Raw genomic sequence first — 24,964 nt, 5'->3', positions numbered from 1 at the left:
TAACTTACAATTGGTAAATGTGACCACTTGCAGATTTTCGACGAAACGGAGAGTGAGCTTGGATAGGCTTAAAAAGCTCAAAAGGTATGTAAAGCTACCCCGATCCTTCTTTTGGCATGTCTAAGTGTTTTAGGATCGGATTCGGGCCTCAAAAGACCTTCTTGGCCATCGGAATCCGCAAGAGAAAATCTCAGTTTTTCCTTCAGTAGAATTGAACCATTTTGATATGCTTTTCCTGAAATTATGCAAACTTTCTCTAAACTCCTTGAAAAGCTTTAGAATGTCCGTAGAACCTTTATAGGTGACCACATAAGCTTAAAGGGCGTAATTTGAGCCCACCGCCTTGCTTGTTCCGAGGTGGGCCCGCTATTCCCGGTTTTGCCCTTAATGTACTAAAGTCTCCTTTTCGAACGATTTTTGAAAGAAACGTTTCGACTACCCTTTTAATTACCTAACGAATATGGTTTTAAATATTCTATTAAGTCTGATAAATTATTTTGACACTCGGAACGACTTCAGGAAGGTTATGCTTCTGTAATTTATTATGATGTCCGAAATGCTTTTATTATGATCCCGTCCGACTTCATTGGATTTGTTTGTCATTAATATGCCTCATCGAGTCTCTGAAAATATTTATGATATTTTAACTGCATTTAGTTTCTAACTACTCTATTCGTGGATGCCCCAATGTTTCCCACACTGAGCCCGGGCCAGGATATGTTGTCAAGCGTAATCCCCTGCATTGTTCGCCGTGCCTCGATGTGAGGGGGCAGGTATACGCGTACATGGGTTTGTGGAGTATGCTGTGCCATGTACGTTTGTTCTGATATGATTTACTATGGCCATCTGATATGACATATTATGTTACGGGGTTATGCCCCTATTCTGATTCTTCTGTGTTGTGGCACCAGCGTCAGGAGGGTGGCTACGTTCTGTCTGCCGAGTCCCTTGGCAGGGGCCGGATTTGATATGACATATGTTTCTGTACACACTCCGCATGTTTTGAATATATATATCTGATACTTTGTATTTTCTGTTTACTTTCTGTACGTTCTATACCAGTTATGATTTTGTTTCTGCAACTCAGGTTTTACATATTTCGTATTGACCCCCTTTCCTCGGGGGCTGCGTTTTCATGCCGCGCAGGTACCGACGACAGGTTTGCTGATCCGTCCGCTTAGGATCCCATTCTGCTATTTTTGGAGCGCTCTTTTATTCAGAGCCATCTTTTGGTATAGTCTGTCACTTCTATATATGTATATTCTCGTTCATGGGTACGGCGGGGCCCTGTCCCGTCATATGATTTTGTCGGTCTGTTAAAGGTCTGTGGACATGTTTGTGGGTTGGGATCTTTCTGTACAGCTGTGTGTATATGTTGTGTTTGGGCGATCCCATTCGCCGCGGCGGCCGGTCCGCATATATTTAAATGTTGTTTTGTTGGCCCTGTGTGGCCTTTGTTGGTATTTTCTGCGTGCAGGGTATATGGGATAGTCCGTAAAACAAAGGAAACTCTGCCGAAATTTTTCTGGAAATTAACTAAATTTGAAATAAAGCCTTGTCGGCTTCTGCTATATACTAGAATGTGTTTGAGTGCCCAGATAGGGCACTAGTCACGGCCTACGGGGTTGGGTCGTGACAAAAGTGGTATCAGAGCGGTTCGTCCTCGGAATGTCTACAGACCGTGTCTAGTAGAGTCTTGTTTATCGGTGTGTTGTGCACCACACCTATAAACAGGAGGCTACAGGGCATTTAGGATACTACCCTTCTTTCTGTCTTAGATCGTGCGATAGAGCTGTGTTATCAGGATGATTCCTCCCTAACGAATTGTTACATTGCAGTTATGCCTCCAAAAAAGGCGACAGCGGCCCAAAAGGCCAAGGCAGCAGCTGTGGGAGAGACTAGTCGGGCCCAGAGGGTTACCAGGGCCCATGCTCATATTGCTCCTGATATTTTTCCCCCGGCAGAGGGCTCTTCCACACCGCCACATGTAGAGGAGATTGGAGCAGCAGCAGCTGCAGGACGAGGGGCGGCTCCACCGCCAGCTCCCGAGATTCCAGTACCTGAGCCTCCAGCTCCACGGCCAGGAACTGAGGATCAGACTATGAGAGAGGCAGTCCAGCTATTGACCAGACTTGTGGCGGGACAAGTTCAGGGGCACGGATTGGGAGGTGACCGAGCATATAGGCGTGACAGTTCGAGAGCTCGTGAGTTCTTGACTTGTGGCCCTCCAGAGTTCTTCGGGACAAAGCCCGAGGAGGATCCCGAGGAGTTCATCAGGAAGATGCGGCGCACCTTACAGTTTATTAATGCTTCCGCGACAGAGTCAGTCACATTGGCTTCTTACCGGTTGTATGATATAGCGGCAAATTGGTACGAGTCATGGGAGTTATCCAGAGGCGACGGCGCTCCCCCAGCAGTTTGGGATGATTTTTCTCAGGCTTTTCTTAGCCATTTTCTGCCTCCGGAGTTACGGCGGGCTAAGGCTGACAGATTCTTATTGCTGAGACAGAGGGGTCGCAGTGTTCGAGAGTACAGTATGGAGTTCGACTCATTGGCCCGATACGCACCTGCTGTGGTAGCTACTATGGCTGACAGGATGCACAGGTACATTATGGGGCTGGACCGTTATTTTGTCGACAGCTGTTTGGTATTGGCTGCTCAGCCCGGCATGGATATTGCCCGGATTCAGGCCCACGCCCAGGGCATGGAGGACCGGCATAGGGAGCGTCAGCCTGATAGGAGCCAGGATCGGAGACAGCCCAAGAGGGCCAGATCATCTGGGTATTCTGGAGATTTTCGGGGCAGGCAGCCTCAGCAGCCTCAGTAGCCGCAGCAGCCTAGCAGACATCTATCCCAGCCAGCACAGAGCGCACCTCCACAGCCTACAGGTCGCAGATTTGATAGCCCAGGTTATTCAGGAGCAGGTCAGAGCTCCAGGGCTTCAGGTTCGCGGACAGACAGGGGTTCTAGTCAGACGAGGCCACCTAGGCCTCAGTGTTCTTACTGTGCCAGATACCATCCTGGGGAGTGCTACAGAGCCACCGGCGCATGTTTTTCTTGTGGCCGTCAGGGCCATTCTGTGAGAGATTGCCCGTATAAGGGTAGTTCGGGTGGTGCAGCGCAGCCTACCGGATCAGCCGCCGGGTCTTCATCTTCATCAGTGGCTATGCGCCCTACGGGGCCAGGTACTTCAGCACTAGCGGGTCACGGCAGAGGCCGTGGTGGAGCTTCTGGTACTAGCGGTCCTTCGAACCGCATTTATGCTCTGTCCAGCCGCCAGGATCAGGAGGCATCGCCTAATGTCGTTACAGGTACATTATTGGTTTTCTCTCGGTCTGTGTATGCATTGATTGATCCAGGTTCGACTTTGTCATATATTTCGCCTCTGGTTGCTAGTAAAATTGGTATAACGTCTGAACCTATAGAGCCGTTTGAGGTAGCCACACCGATTGGGGACTTTATTGTAGCAAAACAGGTATATAAAAACTGTTCTGTAATTGTATGTGGCCGTGACACTAAGGCAGATCTGGTGGAGTTAGATATGGTCGAGTTCGATGTTATTATGGGGATGGACTGGCTAGCCTCCTGTTATGCCAATGTTGACTGCCAAAATAAGGTAGTTCGTTTCTAGTTTCCCGGGGAGCCAGTTATAGAATGGGCCAGTAATACAGCATCGCCGAAAGGTAAGTTTATTTCATACCTTAAGGCAAAGAAAATGATCAGAAAGGGTTATTTTTATCATCTGGTTCGGGTACAAGACTTGACAGCAGAAACGCCGACTCTTCAGTCAGTTCCCGTGGTTAATGAATTTCCAGATGTGTTCCCAGAAGAGCTTCCAGGCCTTCCTCCAGAGCGGGAGATAGACTTTACTATTGATTTGCTTCCAGATACTCAGCCGATATCTATTCCCCCGTACAGAATGGCACCAGCAGAATTGAAAGAACTGAAAGAGCAGTTGAAGGATCTGTTAGAAAAAGGCTTCATTAGACCCAGTACTTCGCCTTGGGGAGCCCCAGTATTATTTGTGCGTAAGAAAGACGGGTCGTTGCGTATGTGTATTGATTATCGACAGCTGAATAAGGTAACCATAAAGAATAAATACCCCCTCCCCAGAATTGACGATTTGTTTGATCAGTTGCAGGGCGCCAAGTATTTTTCGAAGATAGATCTTCGGTCTGGCTATCATCAGGTACGGGTACGGGAGGCTGATATTCCTAAGACAGCATTCCGGACCAGATATGGGCATTATGAATTCAGAGTTATGTCTTTTGGGCTGACTAATGCTCCTGCGGTATTCATGGATTTAATGAACCGGGTATTCAGGCCATTCTTGGATATGTTCGTAATTGTATTTATCGATGACATTCTGGTCTATTCTCGGTCCGAGGCAGAGCACGCAGATCATCTGAGAGCGGTATTAGGGGTACTTCGGCATCAGAAATTATATGCAAAATTTTCTAAATGTGAATTCTGGCTGGCTTCAGTGGAATTCCTGGGGCATATTATTGCAGCTGATGGTGTCCGGGTGGATACACAGAAGATTGAGGCCGTGAAAAATTGGCCCAGACCCACGACGCCCACAGAGGTACGTAGTTTTCTGGGGTTAGCTGGCTATTACAAAAGATTTGTGGAAAAGTTTGCTTCGATTTCAGCGCCTTTGACAAGGCTAACTCAGAAGGGAGCCAAGTTCCAGTGGACTGATGCTTGTAAACGAAGCTTCCAGTTGCTGAAAGAGAAGCTGACTACAGCCCCAGTTCTGACTCTTCCAGAGGGACCCGATGGATATGTTATTTATTGTGATGCTTCTGGCGTGGGATTGGGCTGTGTATTGATGCAGCACGGCAGAGTTATAGCTTATGCGGCCGGTCCGCATATATTTAAATGTTGTTTTGTTGGCCCTGTGTGGCCTTTGTTGGTATTTTCTGCGTGCAGGGTATATGGGATAGTCCGTAAAACAAAGGAAACTCTGCCGAAATTTTTCTGGAAATTAACTAAATTTGAAATAAAGCCTTGTCGGCTTCTGCTATATACTAGAATGTGTTTGAGTGCCCAGATAGGGCACTAGTCACGGCCTACGGGGTTGGGTCGTGACACATAAAACGCCTAAAACACAACAAAACACATAAAAACAACACAAACTTGTTAAAAACAAGTAAAACTTATCGTCAAAAGGCATCAAATGTGCCGTAATTCCAACGGAACATCACGGGGCATAATTCATGGGATATTATGATGCGAAAATATAAATTTATGCCCCACGAAAAAATTGTTTGCCTTGAAGGGGAAAAATTAAAGACCAGGAGAAAATAGGGCAAACGTGCAAATGACCTTGTTTGATTCTTTGACAAATATTTCTGTGAATTAAATATAAATACGAAATCTTAAAGATGCTAAATGACCTATTCAGATTTTTTGTGTGTTACTTTCAGATTTCTTATTTGTAAAAATGAAAATCTCTTGTATAAAAGACACAAAACTAAAAACAACTTTGTAAAGAACTACAAAACCAATTAACTTCAAATAAAGCTCATGAAAAAATATATGTCCTCTAAGTTATGTATTCATAAGTAAGGTCAATTCGGGCACAACTCACAAGTTTTAATTGACATTAAGGGTTAAAAAAAGGTTTTTGAAGCTTGCTATGGTAATTAAATAAAATATAAACAACAAACAAAAAGTTAGAAATAACTTTAAGTTGGACAAATAAATTATGACTTATTGTTTGGACCATTTTCAATTCTATTGATTCAACTAAATTTGGGGCCAATTATAATGTAACTAATTTGACAAATCCAACCCACCTATTTAATTCCTTACGAAATGCATTAAAGTTAAAGTTGGGTTCAGAATGGTATTAGTTTCATGGGATCTTATGTAACGATCCGTTTTGTCGTTACCGTGATTATTCCGTTTTTTCCTTCGTTGACCCGTTCCCGAGTCTCGTTAGAACTATTTTGAGCCGTGGAGATAGTTGGCATGACTTCCTAGGCATCGTTGTGGGTCTTAGAATGTTTTCTAGAAAAATTAGGCTTTAAGCGAAAATGAGTTGACTCAAACTTGACTTTTGAGTAGACGGACCTTTTTCGAGAATCTGTCCATTCCGAGAGGTCCGGATGGTCATTTAGAACTTGTGTGCATATTCATTTCAGTTCCCAATGCACTCGGGTGCATTTTGGGACCTGGGTTGGAAAGTTAGTTTTGAAGTGTCGGGGGGTTGACTCAGTCAACGAGACCTCTAATGGAAATTCTAAGGCTACGAGTGCATTCGTAGCACGTTTTTATGTATATCTGCATATTTGGTTTGTATGTTTCGGGTCTTGGGTGAATGTCGGATTTCGGGATGAAATTGTGGAAGTTGGGAAAAATTCAAGTGTCTGGTGTCCGCTGGGGCGGCACCAGCACCGCTGCAGCGGTAGTAAGTATTTTGTCCAAGACCACCGTAGCGGTCTGCACAGCCGCTGGGGCGGTACCGCTGGGGCAGCCATATGACCGTTGTAGCGGTGTTGACTGAGACTGACCTTATTTTATAAGTTTAAAATCCCAAAACCCTAGTCATTATTTCTATCTTGACTTGAGAGCTTTGTGGAGGCGAATTGGAGGGTTTTCAAGTGATTTCTTCCCTAAGGTAACAATCCTACATTATTATGATTCCATTAACCTTTCTTAATCATCTAGCATAATCTAGAATTCATAGAATCTAATGGGTCTTCAATGGGTTCTTGAATTAAGCTCTAAATCATTTTTGGTTCCTAGAATCTTCCTAAATAGTAGGATTAATATTGAATATGCTTGAATATGTTGGGAACAAACTAGCCAGATTCATATTTTCCATAAAAAGCTTAACATTAAAAGAGGGGTTTTAATGGGTTTTCCTCTTAATGATTTCTTGGCTTTGAAATCTTATATTATTGGTTGGGATAGCTTCATTAAGCATGAAAGTGATGATTATAAACTATATAAACATGTTTCCCTCCATTTTTAGAGGTAAAATTGTGGGATTAAAGTTAGGGTTCTTAGACCCAAATTTGGGGGCTTTCATATTAATGGTGATTTTGAGAATTGATTAAGTATTCCTATGATTAAAGCAATGGGTTTTGACCCTTTGGTATTGAAATTGGTATTTTGGTCATAAAATTCCCGTTTTGCTCTTGAGACCCATTTTTCCTAAATTAAAGGTTGGAGTTTGACCCGAATAGAATATAACCAATATAGGTGTTTTTCTTCTCGTATTCTTACATAGAATCTCTATTTTATTAGAGTTTGATTGTGTGGAGACTCACTGTGAGGGCAAAGAATTAGCTCGTGGTCCATGATTTGCTGTTCGGCGTTCCAGGTAGGTTACGGTTTACCTTTGTGGTGAGACTTCGACTAGCGAAGAGTATATATAGATAATATTGTCGGGGAGTTCATGTAAACCTTCGGGTATGAAGTTTGGGTTGGATGTGGCCTAAGGGTTTGGTCTTGCTTCTGACTGGTTTGATCGGGCTTGTGACCTGTAGACTCTATAGGACCTTGTTTGGTACGTTGTGCATAAATTGATGGATTGTTTGTGAATTGGGAGTCAAACGAAAGGATGAAATTACTTGATATTAATACTAGTACTTAGTGTACGCCTTGTTGTTGGTATAGCAATTTTGGGATATTTGGCCCTTATTGTCATAGAAATTGGATATTCATTATAATTACTGTGTGGACCATTACTGATGATATTGGTGCGCTTTGTATGGAACGGATGTGTATCATTTGTGATATTGGTGCCCTATGTTTGGCACGGCTTGAAACTTAAGATTGTTCACTGTTTATAGTTGCATTGTTCCACATTCATACTCATATTCATGGCATATTGATTATTGAGTCACCCTAGGCTTTGTGATACAGACTGATAGAGATGGAGATACTGATACTATATTGTTAGGATTTGTGATTGGTACTGATCATAGAAACGAGAAGGAAACATTGATGAATGTGATATTGTGAGACTTGATTATTGGTAAAATTGAGAGTCGTGACTCCTTGTGGCTTATCTCATTGCCTTGATGATGATATTACTTGTGCGACCCTTCGTGGCATGTTTGGTTGATATGATTCATTGATATTGTCCTTGCATCATATTCATACTTCATACATTATTGCATTGGATGCTGAGTCATCTCTGGGCTGTGTACGGAGTGACTGATATGGAAGACTGATATTATGAGACTTTCGGATATTTGGTCCTCTGAGCTGTGTGCAGAATGACGGTGCTCGGACTTCATGGGTCACCCATAGGTTGTGCTGCCGAGGCGTGGAGGTATTCCGCCGTCGGAGTACAAGAGTACAGGCATTGCATTGCATCCCATTGCATACATACCTCATATTGCATTGCTTTGATTATACTTCCTGGTTGATTATGACTTGGTTATGGTATTGGTTATACTTCTTGGATGTTGGTGAGTTAGACTACGTTGGTTGGATCGTACTAGTAGACTTGTCTGATATATGTGAAAGGTGGGAACATGTTACACCTCAAAAAAATTTATGTTGTTGTGCGGTAAAAAGACTAACGTAGGTAAGGCGTATATGATGTCCCTAGTAGTAAGAAGGGATACTTAATGATTCTAATTAAGATTCCAAAGACATTTTATGAAAGAGAAGAAATCTTGTTGGAGAAAGTTACCGAATACAACGCACCAGCAGGTATTCCTGGTGATTTACGAGGTTAGAAGTTGAACAAATCGAATTGACGAAATCTGAACGGATTCAAGAAATTCTACAGACACCAGTCAGTGTCGACGGGCCGTCGACATGTCGACGGACCGCCACTGTGCACTGTCAACATGTTTCTGCAGACTAAGACCTGCAGGCGCAAGTCGATGGACCGTCGACACGTCGACGGGGCCATCGACCCAACCGTCAACATGTTTCTACAATCAGGGATTTTCAAGCGTAAGTCGACGAAGCAAGTCGACGAGTCATCGAACCGCTTCTCTGGAACTTTCCAATTTCAGCTATAAATAGACGAGTCATGCTCCAAATTTTTAGATTTCATTCTCTCTCTAAGTCTTGAAGGTTCTAGAATAATTCTCTCATCATATTATCATATATCCAAGGGAAATCAAGGAGTAAACACCAAGAATTAGTAAAAATCAACTGTATGGATACCCACTAGGGTTTGTAGAGATCAAGAAGTCCTTTTGTATTGAAGTGGGGTATTCTCCAAGTGAAGTACTTTCATCTAAAGTCCATTCCTACATCATCAAAGGTGAGTGTTATGTTCAAATTCATGGTATTAAGAATATTGAGTGATTGAAAGACTTGGATTATGGAAGGAAGAAGAATATGGAGCCCAAATATGGAAATAGGGATATTCTTGAATGATGACTTGACTTGAATAATAGTTCTTGACATGTTATGAGTACGATCTTGTGGTGAATAATACAAATGATGTTAAGGGAGTATTATATGAGAATGAATATGGTATTGTATTATAGGTATGGTTATAGATGATATTGAAGGTGGATTTAAGAAGTAAACAATGTTTAACTTGAAGAATTTATTGATTTTGTTATTATGGGTGTTCTTATTGATGTTTGAGGGATTGTCTTATTTTATGGAAGCGGTTGTCGAAATGAAGGAAATGTTGTCAAATTTTCATTAACTCTTAGTTGTTTTAGCTTAAGCTTAAGTATGTTTCCAGTTGTCTAATCTTAGTACAAATTCCCTTGAAGGTAGAGTCGCGAGCTCGAAAGGCAATCAAGTAGGCAGTAGAGTTAAAAACATATAAAGGTATGTAAGGCTAGTCCCTTTTTTTCTAAGGCATGATTCCTACAAGATGACTTCCTTTATCTTTCCATGACTCTATTGTATCCCGGAAATTATGAGTCTATGATTATTAAGAGCTTCTCATAAGATAAAGATAAGAGATGTGTTATGAATATGATAATGATGATGATGAATCCATGTCTAGAGATTATAAAGCTTATGATATGATATAATTATGAAGCTAATGATCCTTACATGATTCCTTGATGTTATTTATTGTTGCTAGTCTCACCTTATAATGCTAGTTCCTTCAAGGTGAGACATGATGATCACAACTACTTCATAATGGAATCGGGGGTCCTCGACCTTACGTCACCCCGATAGAGTTATAGTACTTACTTAAGTTCTTATGCATGCGTTATGATAAATATGTGATGATAAGACTACACTGAGCCGATGTGGCCGGGTAGACATCGGTAAGGCGGGCAACATATACACTATGTCCAGATGGCATGGGCAGGCACCACTAGTGGGTGGCATGGGAGGCCCGAACGCGGGATAATAATGATCACACTGTACCTATATGGTCGGTCAGCTTATATATGTATACATGAGAAGATGGGGTTATGATGTAAGTTAGTATGCATAATTCTGCCTGAAGAGGCATTCAGTTGCAGGTTGTTTCTTTACTTTATATTTCTTCATTTCTTACTGTGTTATTATTAATCATGCCTTACATACTCAGTACATTGTTCGTACTGACATCCTTTCTTTTATGGACGTTATGTTCATGCCCATAGGTAGACAGGAAGACGGTGCAGACCCGTAGGAGCTTATCAACAGATATGCAGGAGCACTTCCCTACTCCAGAGGTGTAGCTTTGATATATTCTTTTGTCTATATATATATATATATATATATATATATATATATATATATATATATATATATATATGTATTCGGGTATGACGAGGCCCTGTCCCGTCCTTATGTCTCAGTATTCTAGTAGAGGCTCGTAGATACATATGTGTGGGTAGTAGATGTCTTATTATCCCCTTAGTGTATATTTTGTATGTCATTTTTGGTAGCCCAGTGGGCTTATATATATATATATATATATATATATATATATATATATATATATATATATATATGTACATGTTTGAAAGTGACAACGGTTATCTTATGACGAGTTTCGTGTTGGGGATAACGTATATTCAGGAAGGGCTTGATGACAAGTATGGTGGGTGGTGCTCGGTAGAGTAGCTCCGGGTACCCGTTGGGTCGTGACAGAACAATTGAGATTAGTTGCTATAATATAAGGTTGGATATGAACGGTGATTACGTGGAAAAGCATGACTGGTATTCTATCGTTTACTTGTTTTCTTTTACCTTATTGTCTTTATGTATGTCAACTAGTCTTAATCGGCCTATGATACCTACCAGTACCATTGTTTTGTACTGACCTACACTTGCTACATTCTTTTATGGATGCAGAGTATTAGACAGGTTCACTCCTTTCCCTCGTGGCTGATCGGCAAGATTGTTGTAGAGTCATTCCAGGGTGAGCACGACGACGGTCGCTGCCCGGATGTTCTATTCCTTACTAACTTGTCTTCTCTTATTTCGAGACAGTTGTATTATGAGACTTTTCCATCTTCTGACTTGTAGTATTTAGTTAGTGCTCTTATATGGTCAGACCAGATATTGGGTGGTTTATGACTACTTCCGCATTTATTATATATTTGAATGACAGGCTTCGTTGCTTATTTTCTTCTGCTATACATACTGTGTTTGTGAAGATTGAAATAAGGGTTCGCCTACCGAGGTGAGATAGGTAGGTGCCCGCGCGACTTTGTGAAATTAGGTCATGACATCTTATTGGATTAGTTAGTTTTAAACTCCCTCTGTCTCAAAATATTTATCTCATTTTTCATTTGCACGCTCATCAATACTTGTCATAATTATCTCATGGAGTTTCTCTTCTGTAATTATACATTGTTTGATCGGTTTATTAATTAAAAAAAGTGTAAGAGTTTATTTCATTTTCCTTTTACCTTTTTAACTTTTAGAGATAATTTCAGAAATATTTCTCTTGGTATGGTTTTGTAACACTAATCTATCTGTAGTTTGAAATATTATATTCACCTCTCTTTTTTTGTAACAAAACTTATTTAAATTGTAGCCATGAATCTCCTTAAAATTGTTGGTGAATTTACAACTGAAAGTAAAATTACAATTGAAAAATAAAATGAAGAATTAAAATATCTTTGGCTGAGGCGCGTATATCTCGCTCTCTTTAAGGAGATTCAAGCCCACTGTAGCAAATCTTACCGGTCTAGCAATAATCATTCTGACTTGTCCCCTCCAGGATACAACAGCTCGATCACATCGTATAACTAAACAAACTCTAGACGAGAGGTTGAGTCCAAAGCTCCATAAAAAAGAACACCTTCCTTCAACGAAATAAACTCTCTTTTATTTTCCTCACTTTTTCAAGAACTCTCCAATGTATATATTCTCTACAGACATAAAGTAAGGATGACAAACTATTTATAGCTGAAGAATTCATCCTTGTAAATTGAATTGGATGAAAATAGAGGATTAGTGGGATAATAAAGTGGTGCGAATATGGAGAATAATAACTAGAAGGTTCAAAGAAAATAAAGTGACCATTATGAGCCATTAACGTGCAGGAGTAATGAATAGAGGTTATGAAAATTTCAAAGGAACTTATGTCCACATTCATCCATTTACTCAAATGAGTAATTAGGGAAATAATGCACCTAACGTGAATGGTAAATGCAGCATAGTGGACAAGGAAGCAAATGACACACTTTAATATAATTATAATGATATTAAAATGGTCAAAATATCCTTCAATCCCCCATTCATTTTAATATTAATATAAGAGAGTTTACCAGCTGAAGGTAGATGATTATGCATAATGAAGGTGTGTTCTGCATTGAACCTCCACTTAGTAAAACAATAATCTTTACTCCTGAGCCGTAGTGGTCTCTGAGTTGAACTATGACTGCTTAAGGGAAATAAAGAATTACTGCTTACACATAATAATCGAGGTGTTGACATGAGCTTTCACAGCCAGTACATTGTGGCCTTGTGCTATCCCGGTTTCATGAGTGCTTTTGAGAACGAGCCCAATTCTCATAGGAAGCGACCTACTTCCACACTCACATAGGTGAAGTCTGTCAAAGGTGCTTCTGTAACTTAACACCCCACTCATACGAGCTACAGAATTTCATTAAGAGTTTATAAACTCAACCTCCACAAATTGTTACAGAATTATGCACTCACACCATAGGGAGGGAATAAATAAAATAGTGCATTTTTCCCAACAAGTCATCATACAATTCATTTTTCCCATTGAACCTGGTTATAGGATCCCTAGTCCGCATGTTGGGTTTCCTCATATATGACTTATGAATTTATGGGCTTCAATCTCATCCTCATCGATGTGCTCCAGACCCTTTCTCTTGCCAAGGCCTTCGTTAGTGGATCTGCAATATTATCACAAGATTTGACATAATAAACATTAATGGTACCACTTGTCAAATATGATCTCACAGTACTGTGTTTTCTCCTTATAGGTATGGATTTACCGTTGTAATAACTGTTTTGAACCCTACCAATTGCTGCGGTGCTATCACAATGAATTAAAATATGAGGAATTGATTTTTCAAAATAAGGTATTTGAAATAATAAATCTCTTAATCAATTCGCTTCTTCACCAGCTGAAGTTAAAGCAATTAGTTCAGCCTCCATGGTACAGTTAGCAATAATAGTTTGATTTTTTGATTTCCAACAAATAGCACCACCTCCCAAAGTAAAAATATAGCTAGTGGTAGAACAGGAATCAACAGATAAATTGTTCCGATCTGCATCAGAAAAGCCTTCAAGTATAGCAAGATATTTCATAACTCTCAAGCCATAAGATTTTGTACCAACCAAATATTTCATAACTCTCATTATGGCATGCCAATGTTCATTACTTGGCTTGCTTGTAAACCTGCTAAGTACTCCAACTGCATACGCAATATCAGGGCTAGTGCAATCAGTCACATATCTTAAACTTACAATCAAGCTGCATATTCCTTTAGATTTGTCACATCGTTTTCACCTTGTACAGGAAACAAGTGAACACGTGAATCAAAAGGAGTTACAGCATGCTTACAATCAAGAAAGTTATATGTTTTCAAAATTTTCTCAACTTAATGTGACTGGTCAAGGAAAATACCATCATATGTTTTAGTAATTTTTATTCCAAGAATAAAGTTTGCCTCACCAAGATCTTTCATATCAAAATGGCTTCTAAGAAGACTTTTAGTTTCACCAATAACAATCATGTTAGAGCTAAAGATCAATAAATCATCATCATAGAGGAATACAATAACATGTGAATTATTCCAAGACTTATGATGGATGCACATATCACACTCGTTTGTTTTAAAACCATTTTCAATCATGCAAGAATCAAATTTCTCGTGCCATTGCTTTGGTGCCTGTTTCAAGCCATATAGGGATTTAGTAAGTCTACACACTTTGCTTTCTTGGCCTGCTTCAACAAAACCTTCGGGTTGTTACATATAAATTTCCTCATTTAGATACCCATTTAAAAAAGTAGTTTCTACATCCATTTGATGAATATGTAAATCAAAAATGGCAACAATAGCAATTAAAAGTCTTATGGATGTAATTCTAGTTACCGGAGAAAAAGTATCAAAATTTTCTAAGCCTTCTAGTTGTTTAAAACATTTAGCAACTAGTCTAGCCTTGTATTTATCAACAAAACCATCCAGTTTTAACTTTTTTCTTAAGACCCATTTACACCCAATTATTTTGCAACCCGGTGGTAAATCAACTAACTTCCAAGTTTTATTGAAAATAAGTGGTTCCATTTCATCATTTACAGCCTCTTTCCAAAAAATAGCATCATGTGAAGATAATGCTTCTTGTAAAGTGAGAGGGTCATCTCTAACATTAAAAACATAAAAATCAGGACCAAAACAATTTTCTACTCTAGCTCTTTTACTTCTTCATATCTAAAAATCATCATTTTCTTTATTTTTCAAAAAAGAAGTAGAAGAACTAGGTAGTGATAAAAAAAATTCTTCAGTCCTATGACCCCTACTATTTTTAGAATCAAATGGAAATTTATTTTCATGAAAAACAGCATCACCTGATTCTATTATTATATTATCTTCAAGTTTAAAAAATCTATAGGCTGTACTATTTGTAGCATAACCAAGAAAAGCACAAGTAGTAACTTTTTTACCCAACTTAGAAATTTTGGGATCCACTAGCCTTAGATAAGCTAGACAACTCCAAACTCTTAGATATCTCAAATTTGGCTTGTGACCTTTCCACTACTCAAATGGTGTTAACTTTGTGTTTTTTAAGAGGCATACGATTTAGCAGTCAAAATAGCTTCACCCCAAAAATTTCAAGGTGCACTAGACTCAGTAAGCATGGCATTAGTCAACTCAACCAAAGTTCTATTTTTTGTCTCCGCTATACAGTTAGACGCAGGAGAATAAGGTGAAGTAGTTTCATGAATTATTCTCAATGATCTAATAAAAGAATTAAACTCATTAGACTCGTATTCACGGCCTCTTTTACTTCTAAGTCTTTTTATTTTTCTACCAAACTGATTTTCAATTTCATGGAGATAAATTTTAAAATGTTCAAAAGCTTCATTTTTTTTTCATCAAGAAAACATATGTATACTGAGAAAAATCATCAATAAAAGTGATAAAATATCTATTTTCTCCACTAGTTAAAATTCCTCTAAGTTCACAAATCCCAATATGAATTAACTCTAACAATTCAGTTTTTCTTTCAACTTGAAAATGAGGACTTTTAGTGATTTTGGCTTTACTACAAGCCTCACACTTTTCAAAATCCTTTTTAATCATTGGGATTAATCCTAGACTACTCATGATTCCCACATAACGATTATTAATATGACACAAACGAGCATGCCAAAAATTAGTAAAGAAACCATGTAAATAGAATTAGTAACTTTATTCATCTCAACATTCAACATGAACATCACATCACAAGCATACCCCTTTCCCACAAAAATATATTTTTTCACTATTACTTATTGATCATACTCAATAATTTGTTTGAAGCCTGCTATATTAAGAAGAAAACTAGACATCAAGTTTTTTCTCATGAAAGTAGTAAACAGTACATCTTTTAAAGTTAATATCCTTCCAGAAGTGAAGCTCAACTCGACAGCTCCCTTTCCAGGAACTTGAGTAGTGTGAGAATCATCAAGCATAATGGTTTTGAGCTCCTCAAATGGAGTATATACTTTGAACTAATCTTTGTCATAGCAGACATGACGGTTTGCACCAGAATCGCCCACTATCCATTAATATTTTCAACCATATTTATGTCTGTTTTCACCGTCACAAGTGGCTCTTCGGTAACGTTCGCCTGAGGTGTAGCACCACGTTTCCGAAACTTGCAAAATCGAGCAATATGCCCACTCTTTTCATAGACAAAGCATGGTCCTCCATTTTGTGCTTGTTGATTTTGTGCTTGATTATTACCACAATATTTTCTTCTTAGGCTTCACAGAGGTATTTTTGTTAGCATTAGGAGCAGCATTATTTGAAGTCATTAAATTTACCTTGTTTGTGACGGATTGTAAGGTGCTCTCTTCTGTTTGCAAAAGTGCATCTCGGCCCCTTGCCTCTTCTTCCATGCGGATTCGCATAATCAATGTCTCAAGTGAAGTTTCCTTTTGTTTGTGGCACATAGTTTTTTGAAATTCCTTCCATGAAGGTAGAAGTTTATCTATTATGCCATAAAAAATAAGGTTATCTCCAATTTTTATCTCCTCGGACCTGAGCTCTCCAACGATCATTATAAAGTCTTGAGCTTTGTCTACCACTGATTTGTTATCCATCATTTGGAAACGAAAAAATCTACTAGCAGCATATTTTTCGCTCCAACCTCCTCTGTATCATATTTACTCTGCAATGCTTTACAAATTTTCTTTGCAGTAGAGTAAGTTCTATCATAATAATCATAAAAATTATCTGATAGACAATTAAGTAGATAATATCGGCACTTATATTAATCTTCATTGTACTTTTCAACTTTTTCTTTAGAGAAATAAGTTCTTCATCATTCATGGAAGAATTGTCTACTTTATTTGGATTCTTCTCAGTTAACACATAAGAAACATTGAGCAGACTTTAGTAGAAAAGTACTTTACCCTTCCATCTCTTGAAACGAGTACTGTTGAACCGAAATGTCTTGTTAAGATTTCCCACTTTGACATCCGCAGATTTTTCAATTGTAGCCATGAATCTCCTTAAAATTGTTGGTGAATTTACAACTGAAAGTAAAATTACAATTGAAAAATAAAATGATGAAATAAAAATATCTTCGGCTGAGGCGCGGATATCTCTTTAAGGAGATTCAAGCCCACTGCAGCAAATTTTACCTGTCCAACTGTAATATTTCTGACTTGTCCCCTCCAGGATACAACAGCCCGATCACGTCGTATAACTAAACAAACTCTAGACAAGATGTTGAGTCCAAAGCTCCACCAAAACGAACACCTTCCTTCAACGAAATAAACTCTCTTTTATTTTCCTCACTTTCAAGAACTCTCCAATGTACATATTCTCTACACACATAAAGTAAGGATGACAAACTATTTATAGTTGAAGAATTCATCCTTGTAAATTGAATTGGATGAAAATAATGGATTAGTGGGATAATAAAGTGGTGTGCATATGGAGAATAATGACTAGAAGGTTACAAAGGAAATAAAGGGACCATTATGAGCCATTAACGTGCAGGAATAATGAATAGAGGTTATGAAAATTTCAAAGAAACATATGTCCACATTCATCTATTTACTCAAATGAGTAATTAGGGAAATAATGCTCCTAACGCGAATGGTAAATGCAGCATAGTGGACAAGGAAGCAAATGACACACTTTAGTATAATTATAATAATATTAAAAGGATCAAAATGTCCTTCATTTTCTACTATATTCCACAAATACCCTCTTTGGTTGAAAAAGAGGAATGTTAGCTAATAGGTTGAAGAATGCTCTTCAATTCGTGTAGAATTCTAATATGGAACTAAAAGGATACGAATTGGTAGATTTGATAAAATACATTTTTATACATAATTGTGGAGTTCAAGGTCAGCTTAAATCTTAAGGGAACAATTTTCAGAACGTGGACATGCACATGTAACTCTTTCTTTGCAATCGCTATATTGTCTCTTGTTGGGATATATACTATTAACCATGTGTTTTGATATAGTATTTATTATAGAAAAATTATTTATTCAATTTTTAATAAAGAGTTAAATAGACCATGTATAATTATGTGTGTCATTTACTTATATAGTAGATGATTTAGTGTATAAAGTTTAGCTTATACACGAAAGATTAAATCATTGGTTCTTATAAGTATAAAGTTTATGTTCACAATCTAATATGGAATTTGGACAAAGCCAATCGGTATGATTGTATCACAAGATTAATATAATGTATCATCATTATGGGAACGGTATAGTTCCATCTTCTTGTGCTAATACATTTTGTATGTATTGAACGGACTAAGTAGAGATAAGTGTTTTTGTACTGAATATATAAAACAAATTCTCTAGTTCATTAAATGTACTTATACTCTTATTCTTGATATAATTATTATGATCAATGTGATTTGTTCATTATTTTGATTTATTAAAAGGTACTACTCAATTGCGAGTCTATGTATTCCTGGTAAATTGGATAATGGCAAAATACATTTGTGAAATAATAATTAGTTGATAGAATTTATGTCTCGACTTTGAGATTGATGATACCCCTTTATGAATGTTTATAAGTCTCATGTGAAAACCCTGCAGGTAGATTTTGTATCCATCCCATGATATAAGTTAAGCGGAAATATAAAGGATTCAATTAGCCAATGAATTAAATTGTCAGTAATTTAATTTAATTGATTGGTATCTGTAATCTTAACATGGGGATTTAAATAAGATTTAATGAAAGATTTCGAAATTGAACCGAGGAGTGCAGTTATGATTTTTTAGTGGAATAATTTGTAATTTATTATGGTAGGATTAATTCAGATATTTTGAATTAATTCCATAATAGGAAGCCTCGTTAATTAAATTTTGTGGTCCCTGTTGTGCCCAAATAATAAAGAATTAAATGGAATATTATTTCTTGGTGGAAAATAAAGACCCAACAGGTTTTGGAAAATGGTGAAAAAAACCCTAAAACCTGTAGTTATAAATAGGGTCTTATTCCATAAGGAGGCTAAGGGATTTTATAAGTTTCTACACTTTTTTCATAGAAATTCGCCCACACGAATTTCACAGATTCTGGTATTATTCGGGTTACACATTAGAAGACCGTGGACTTGGAGGATGAACGTGAGGATGGTTTTTGCTCGTGCTTGAAGGCTAGATTCAAGATTGCATTCACGCTTCAAGAGATAAGTATCAATTTTATGTTTGATTAATATCTTGATTATATGTTATTTATATTACATGCAAGTTCGATCCTGACTATTTGCTTTCGCTGTTTATGCATGATTTCCATCAATTGGCATCAAGAGCCACACTTGCATCTAAATAGATGCCTTACATGATTTATGTTCTAGTTGAAAATCATGCGTAAAATTCTTAAAAGTTTGTCGTTGAACGGCGACACTGGTTAGAACCTAGAGATGTCGGATTGAACATGTTTGCTATGCTAAAGCTGAATTTTTATTTGCTTACCTTTGATTCCGTATTGCTCGCTAATGTGATTAATATCTTTTTATATATAAGATAATAAGAGAGGCAATAGGGAACCACTGTTAAAGGATAAGGGTGAATTTTGTTTTCACCTTAAGGCATTCGTTGGTGTTGACGGCGGGAATTAGGTTAATGTGAGACTATGGAATCAAGTTTTATTTGATTATTGTCCAACAACCAAATTGATTAAAGGCTAAAAGAAATGGATTAAGGCTTTGAACGGATAGTCCACTGAGAAAGGGAAATAGCTTGCTATGTTACTTTTATAGTATGGCGGTGGTTACTTTTCTACATAAATCTTTCTTGCATTCTAGTTTTGTGGCAGTGATATCATATAATACATTTTTTACATTCAAGAGGACAAGTGCGAGTTGGATCTATCTCATTGTGGTAAAACTTTGCCTTGCTGTTTATGGATGTGGTCATTTAATTTAATGATATATATAACACTGTTACAAGATGTACAAGTCCAATTCAATGTCAACTTAGATTGTGAATTTAAACTGTAATGCATCTAGTTATCTTCAAGTAAATACGACAATCACTACACAAGACTTAATGGTACATATAATTTTTCAGCGATTTACGGTTGTTTCGATGGAGTTTTGGACTTTTTTTTTGTTTTCTAAAAATTAATTTTTAGAAAGAAAAAAATAACTCGGCTATGATCTAGTGGTGATAGAAATTGTTTTCTATGGTTTTCATGACTAAATACTAGTGAAATAATAAATTTATGTGTTGACTTTAGGTCTTTCTCCCCATCGGATAGATTTATTATGGGTTGTCACTAGGTATAATCACTAGTTATTGATAACTTGTATTAACTCTCTGTCTGAGTTACATGTGTTACACCTCGGAAAATTTCATGTCGCCGTGTAGTAGATAGACTAACGCAGGGTGAGATATATGTGATGTCCCTACAAGTAAGAAAGGTTACTTGGCGATTCTAATTAAAATTTCAAAGACATTTGAGGCAAGAGAAGAAAGTTCGTTGAAGAATGTAAGGTATAAGTCGTGTTTTGGAAGGGTTTTGCAAAGTACCGAACTAATGTTGACTTAATGATGTCTTGAGAAAGAGTTATGACGCTCCTTAGATTGTTAATGAAGTGTTAAACAAGTGCTAAGAAGGTTCCATAAGGATTGGAGATCAAACAAAAAGACGAGAACAAGTTCGGAGAAAAAGGTGGATTATACAACCATTTATACGGTCTGTATAATGGTACGTATAACCGTTACAGTGAAGGTCCATCACTGATGGAGTTATACGGTCACTTATACAGATCGTATAAAATTATACGAACCGCATAAGGGTCCGTATAACTCCCGACGGGCAAATTTTATCTTTTATAAAAAGATGATTCCAAGTCTCATTTCTCATTTCTTATTTCCACCACTTCTCTCTAAACCTCTAAAACATTCCACACACTTCATTTATGTGAATTCAAGGAAAATCAAAGATCAAATACCAAAAACTAGTAGAATCAAGTGCAAGAATGCTAGCTAGGTTTGATGGAAGCAAGAAATCTCTTTGGAATTGAAGTTAGGGTTTTCTCCAAGTGAGGCATTTCCATCCAAAACCCATTCCAACACAATTAAAGGTGAGTTTTATGATCATTTCATGTTATTTAGAATATTGAATGGGTGAAAGACTTGGATTATGGAAGAAAGTAGAATATGGAGCTCAAATGTGAAAGTAATGGTGTTCTTGAATAATAGTTTGACATGAACCATAATTCTTGAGATATTATGAGTATAATCTTGTTATAAATGATATTAAGAAAATTGGAGAAGCATTATATGAGGATGGACGTGGTGTTACATTATGGCTACGGTTATGAATGACTTTGAGAGGGAATTTTGAGAATCGGATAATGTAAAACTTGTCAAAGTTATTGATTATGATATTATGAATGTTGTTATTGATGTTTAGGAGTTGTTATATTATATGGAGAAAGTTGTAGAAACAAAGGAGGTGCTGCCCAATTTTTCGTTAGCTTTAGCTTAAGCTTAAGTATGTTTCCAATTATCTAATCCTAGTACGAATTCTCTTGAATGTAGAATCGTGGACATTGGAGGAAAGCGTTTAATTGATAAAGTTGGAGAGACGTAAAGGTATGTAAGGCTAGTCCCTTCTTCTCTAAGGCATGATCCCTACAACATGACTTCCTTTATCTTTCCATGACTTTCTTATATTCCGGAAACTATGAGTCTATGATTATTAAGAGCTTCTCATGAAATAAAGTTAAGAGATATGTTACGAATATTATAATGATGATGATGAGTCTAAGTCTAGAAATTTTAAAGCACATGATATGATACTTTTACGAAGCTAATGATCCTTATGCAATTCTTTGATGTTATTCATTGTTGCTAGGCTCACCTTAAAATGCTAGTTCCTTCAAGGTGAGGCATGATGATCATGATTACTCCATAATGGAATCGGGGGTTCTCGACCTTACGTCACCCCGATAGAGTAATAGTTGTATTTGAGTTCTAATGCATGCCTTATGATAAGTATATGATGATGAGATTACACCATGTCTAGAGGGCATGGGCAGACACCACTAGTGGACGCCATGAGATGTTTACCCCAGACGCGGGCTAATGATGATCACACCGTACCTATATGGTCGGACAACTTATATATATACATACTTGATATGACGTTGTTCATGATGTAAGCTAGCATGCATTATTCCATCTTAAGTGACTTTCAGCTACAGGTTGTTCCCTTACTTGATGTTTTCTTATCTCTCGATATGTCATTATTGTTCATGTCTTACATACTCAGTACAATGTTCGTACTGACGTCCTTTCTTTTTGGACGTTGTGTTCATGCCCACAGGTAGACAGGGAGATGGCCCAGATTCATAGGAGTTTATCAGTAGCTATAAAGGAGCACTCCACTATTCCGGAGGTGCCAGTTATTGATGTATTCTTTTGCGTATATATTTGGACACGACGAGGTCTTGTCCCGCCCTTATGTCTCAGTAATCTAGTAGAGGCTCGTAGATGCGGATGTGTGGGCAGTAGTTGTCTCAGGGATACGTTAGTGTATATTCTTGTATATCATTTTTGCAGTCGAGAGGGCTTATGTATTTTTATGTATTGCCTTAGAGATTATATCTGTCCCGGATAAGTATGATGACTAGTGTAATGAGTGGTGCTCGGTAGTCAGCTCCAGGTACCCGTCATGGCTCCCTTGTCGGGTTGTGACAACATGTTGGATCAATGGAACTAGATATAATGATAATGATATTCACTTAGCTTAAATTAGCAGCATACTCTCCATCTGAGTTAGCTCTGGTTTTAAATTTATTGAAGTGAATATCTAGCATCACATATATATGTTGTATGAATTGTTCTTTTACATTGAAATTTGTTGTTCAAAATGCATGGATATCTACGTGGTGTGTTTTGAATTTTATATTCAATAATTACATAAACATGCTAATTTCCAGAAAGCAACACTGAGATTATGTAAACATATTTTAAAATTTTGTTCGTTGTTCTTGATTCAAGTAGATTAGTACGCTAATGATGATATGTGATAAGAATTACTGAACAAATGTATATGTTTTTAAATTCTATTTTGGCTGGAAAAAAAGTATTTTTTTTAATCCGAATTGATCATGGTTTCAGAATTCTGATATTTTATGAACTCCGATTGACTCGAAATTTGGTAGGTTAATCGGAAACGACCCACTGAGCAATACTCACCAGCTATGCTCGTGAACTGGGTCCCTTTTAGGCCATCCGGGGCCATTTAGATGGGTTTTTGGTCGTTTTCTGTTTTCTAAAAAAAATTGTTAAATAAAAAAATTATTTCTTCAAACAGTGGTGGTAGGGTTCATTCTCTATGGTCTCCATTATATATAACAGTGATATAATGAGTTTATATGTTGACGTAGGTCTTCTTCCCCATCGGATAGATTCATTATGGTAAATTATTGTGCTTCTGTCCCTAGTTAATTGATAGCTTGTCTTGACTCTCCAACTGAGTTACACGTTGGTTCAATGGAACTAGGGTTTATTAATAGTGATATTTACCTTAATTAAATTGGCAATTTACTTTCTATCTCAGTTGGTCCTGTTTTAATTTATGGGGTGAATTATCTGGCATGACTCATATAGTTTGCATGAATAGTTAAGTTTCCCTATGGAATCTAGCTATTCAGTATGCATGGCTGTATGTGTGATGTGTGTTTTAAATTTTATCATTCTTACTACATAGCTAATGATCTATTTAATATTATATCTCAAAGTCTCAATGGACTTTATCCAGCCCACTCACTACTAGTCAGGAACTTCGTCTGACAGAGATAAGACATTAATTTAAAGAATGCATTATACATAACATCTGTTAGAAAGAATTTATTTTCAGTTTCTAACCAAACAAGAGATGGATAATTAGTTTATTTTTCTTGTAGCTCTTAGTGTTATTGAGTTTGATAAACATTATGTATTTTGTGGTACATTGATGTGTGGGCACTTCAAATTAATATCTCTTCTGAATTGAATGATGTTAATCTGTCTCATATGAGAATTTTTTTTTCTCGTGAATTGAATGAACTTATCTGTGGCACTTGTGTATATGTCATTTTAATCTAAATAGGATTTCGAAGTTGGTCCAAGGATGAACTTTTGAGGCTCAGTGAAAGTGGAGGCACTACCAACTTGTGAGTCCTATTCAGAAGGAAAAATGACTAAGAGACCTTTTCTCTTAAAAGGAAATAAAGTTAATTATAAGTTAAACTAACTCATTCTGATTTGTGTGGTATAATGAACTTCAAGGCAAGAGGTGATTTTGAGTACTTTGTGACATTCATAGAAGATTACTCACGATATGAATATATTTATTTGATGCCCTATAGGTCTGAATGCTTTGAAAATTTCAAGGTATTTACGGCAAAAATGAAAAGCATCAAGGAAAATATATTACGTCACTGCAATTTGATCATAGTGGCGAGTACCTCTTTGCAAAGTTCATTAGTTAATTATCAGATAGAGGGTTTGCATTTCAATTGTCTACACCAAATATTCTGCAATAGATTAGTGTGGAAGAGAAAAGAAAAATGACTCTTATGAAGGTGGTAAGATTAATGATTGACTTATTCATATTTGCTTTTTTCGTTTTGGGATATGTCTTAGAAACTGCGAGATACATTCTTAATTTAATCCTTTTAAGTTAGCACCTTTGATACCCATAGAACAGTGGATTGAATGTAAGCCAAACCTGCAACATGTTCGGCTATGAGGTTGTCTAGAACATGTGCTTAAAGGGAAAACAGATAAGTTGGAATCAAGAACGAATGTACACATGTTTATTAGATAGCCAAAGGGAACGAAAGGAGTTTTATTTACTGTCCTAAAAGAAAAATAAGGTAATTGTTAATACAAATGCCAGATTTTTAGAAAAGG

At 37.4% G+C, this 24,964-nt stretch overlaps 1 protein-coding gene across 1 annotated transcript; it reads right to left on the bottom strand.

The window, feature by feature from the left end:
- Positions 1–13,473: 13,473 nt before the first annotated feature.
- On the bottom strand, positions 13,474–13,927 carry LOC132619727 (secreted RxLR effector protein 161-like). Its single transcript, XM_060334546.1, has 2 exons — positions 13,923–13,927; positions 13,474–13,804 (listed from the first exon to the last, which is right to left on the bottom strand). Exons 1-2 carry the CDS (start codon positions 13,925–13,927, stop codon positions 13,474–13,476), a joined length of 336 nt encoding a protein of 111 aa, XP_060190529.1.
- Positions 13,928–24,964: the final 11,037 nt, after the last annotated feature.

Source organism: Lycium barbarum, chromosome 11 (genome assembly GCF_019175385.1).
Source record: "Lycium barbarum isolate Lr01 chromosome 11, ASM1917538v2, whole genome shotgun sequence".
Taxonomy (NCBI): domain Eukaryota; kingdom Viridiplantae; phylum Streptophyta; class Magnoliopsida; order Solanales; family Solanaceae; genus Lycium; species Lycium barbarum.
This window is presented reverse-complemented; position numbering and strand designations above follow the sequence as displayed.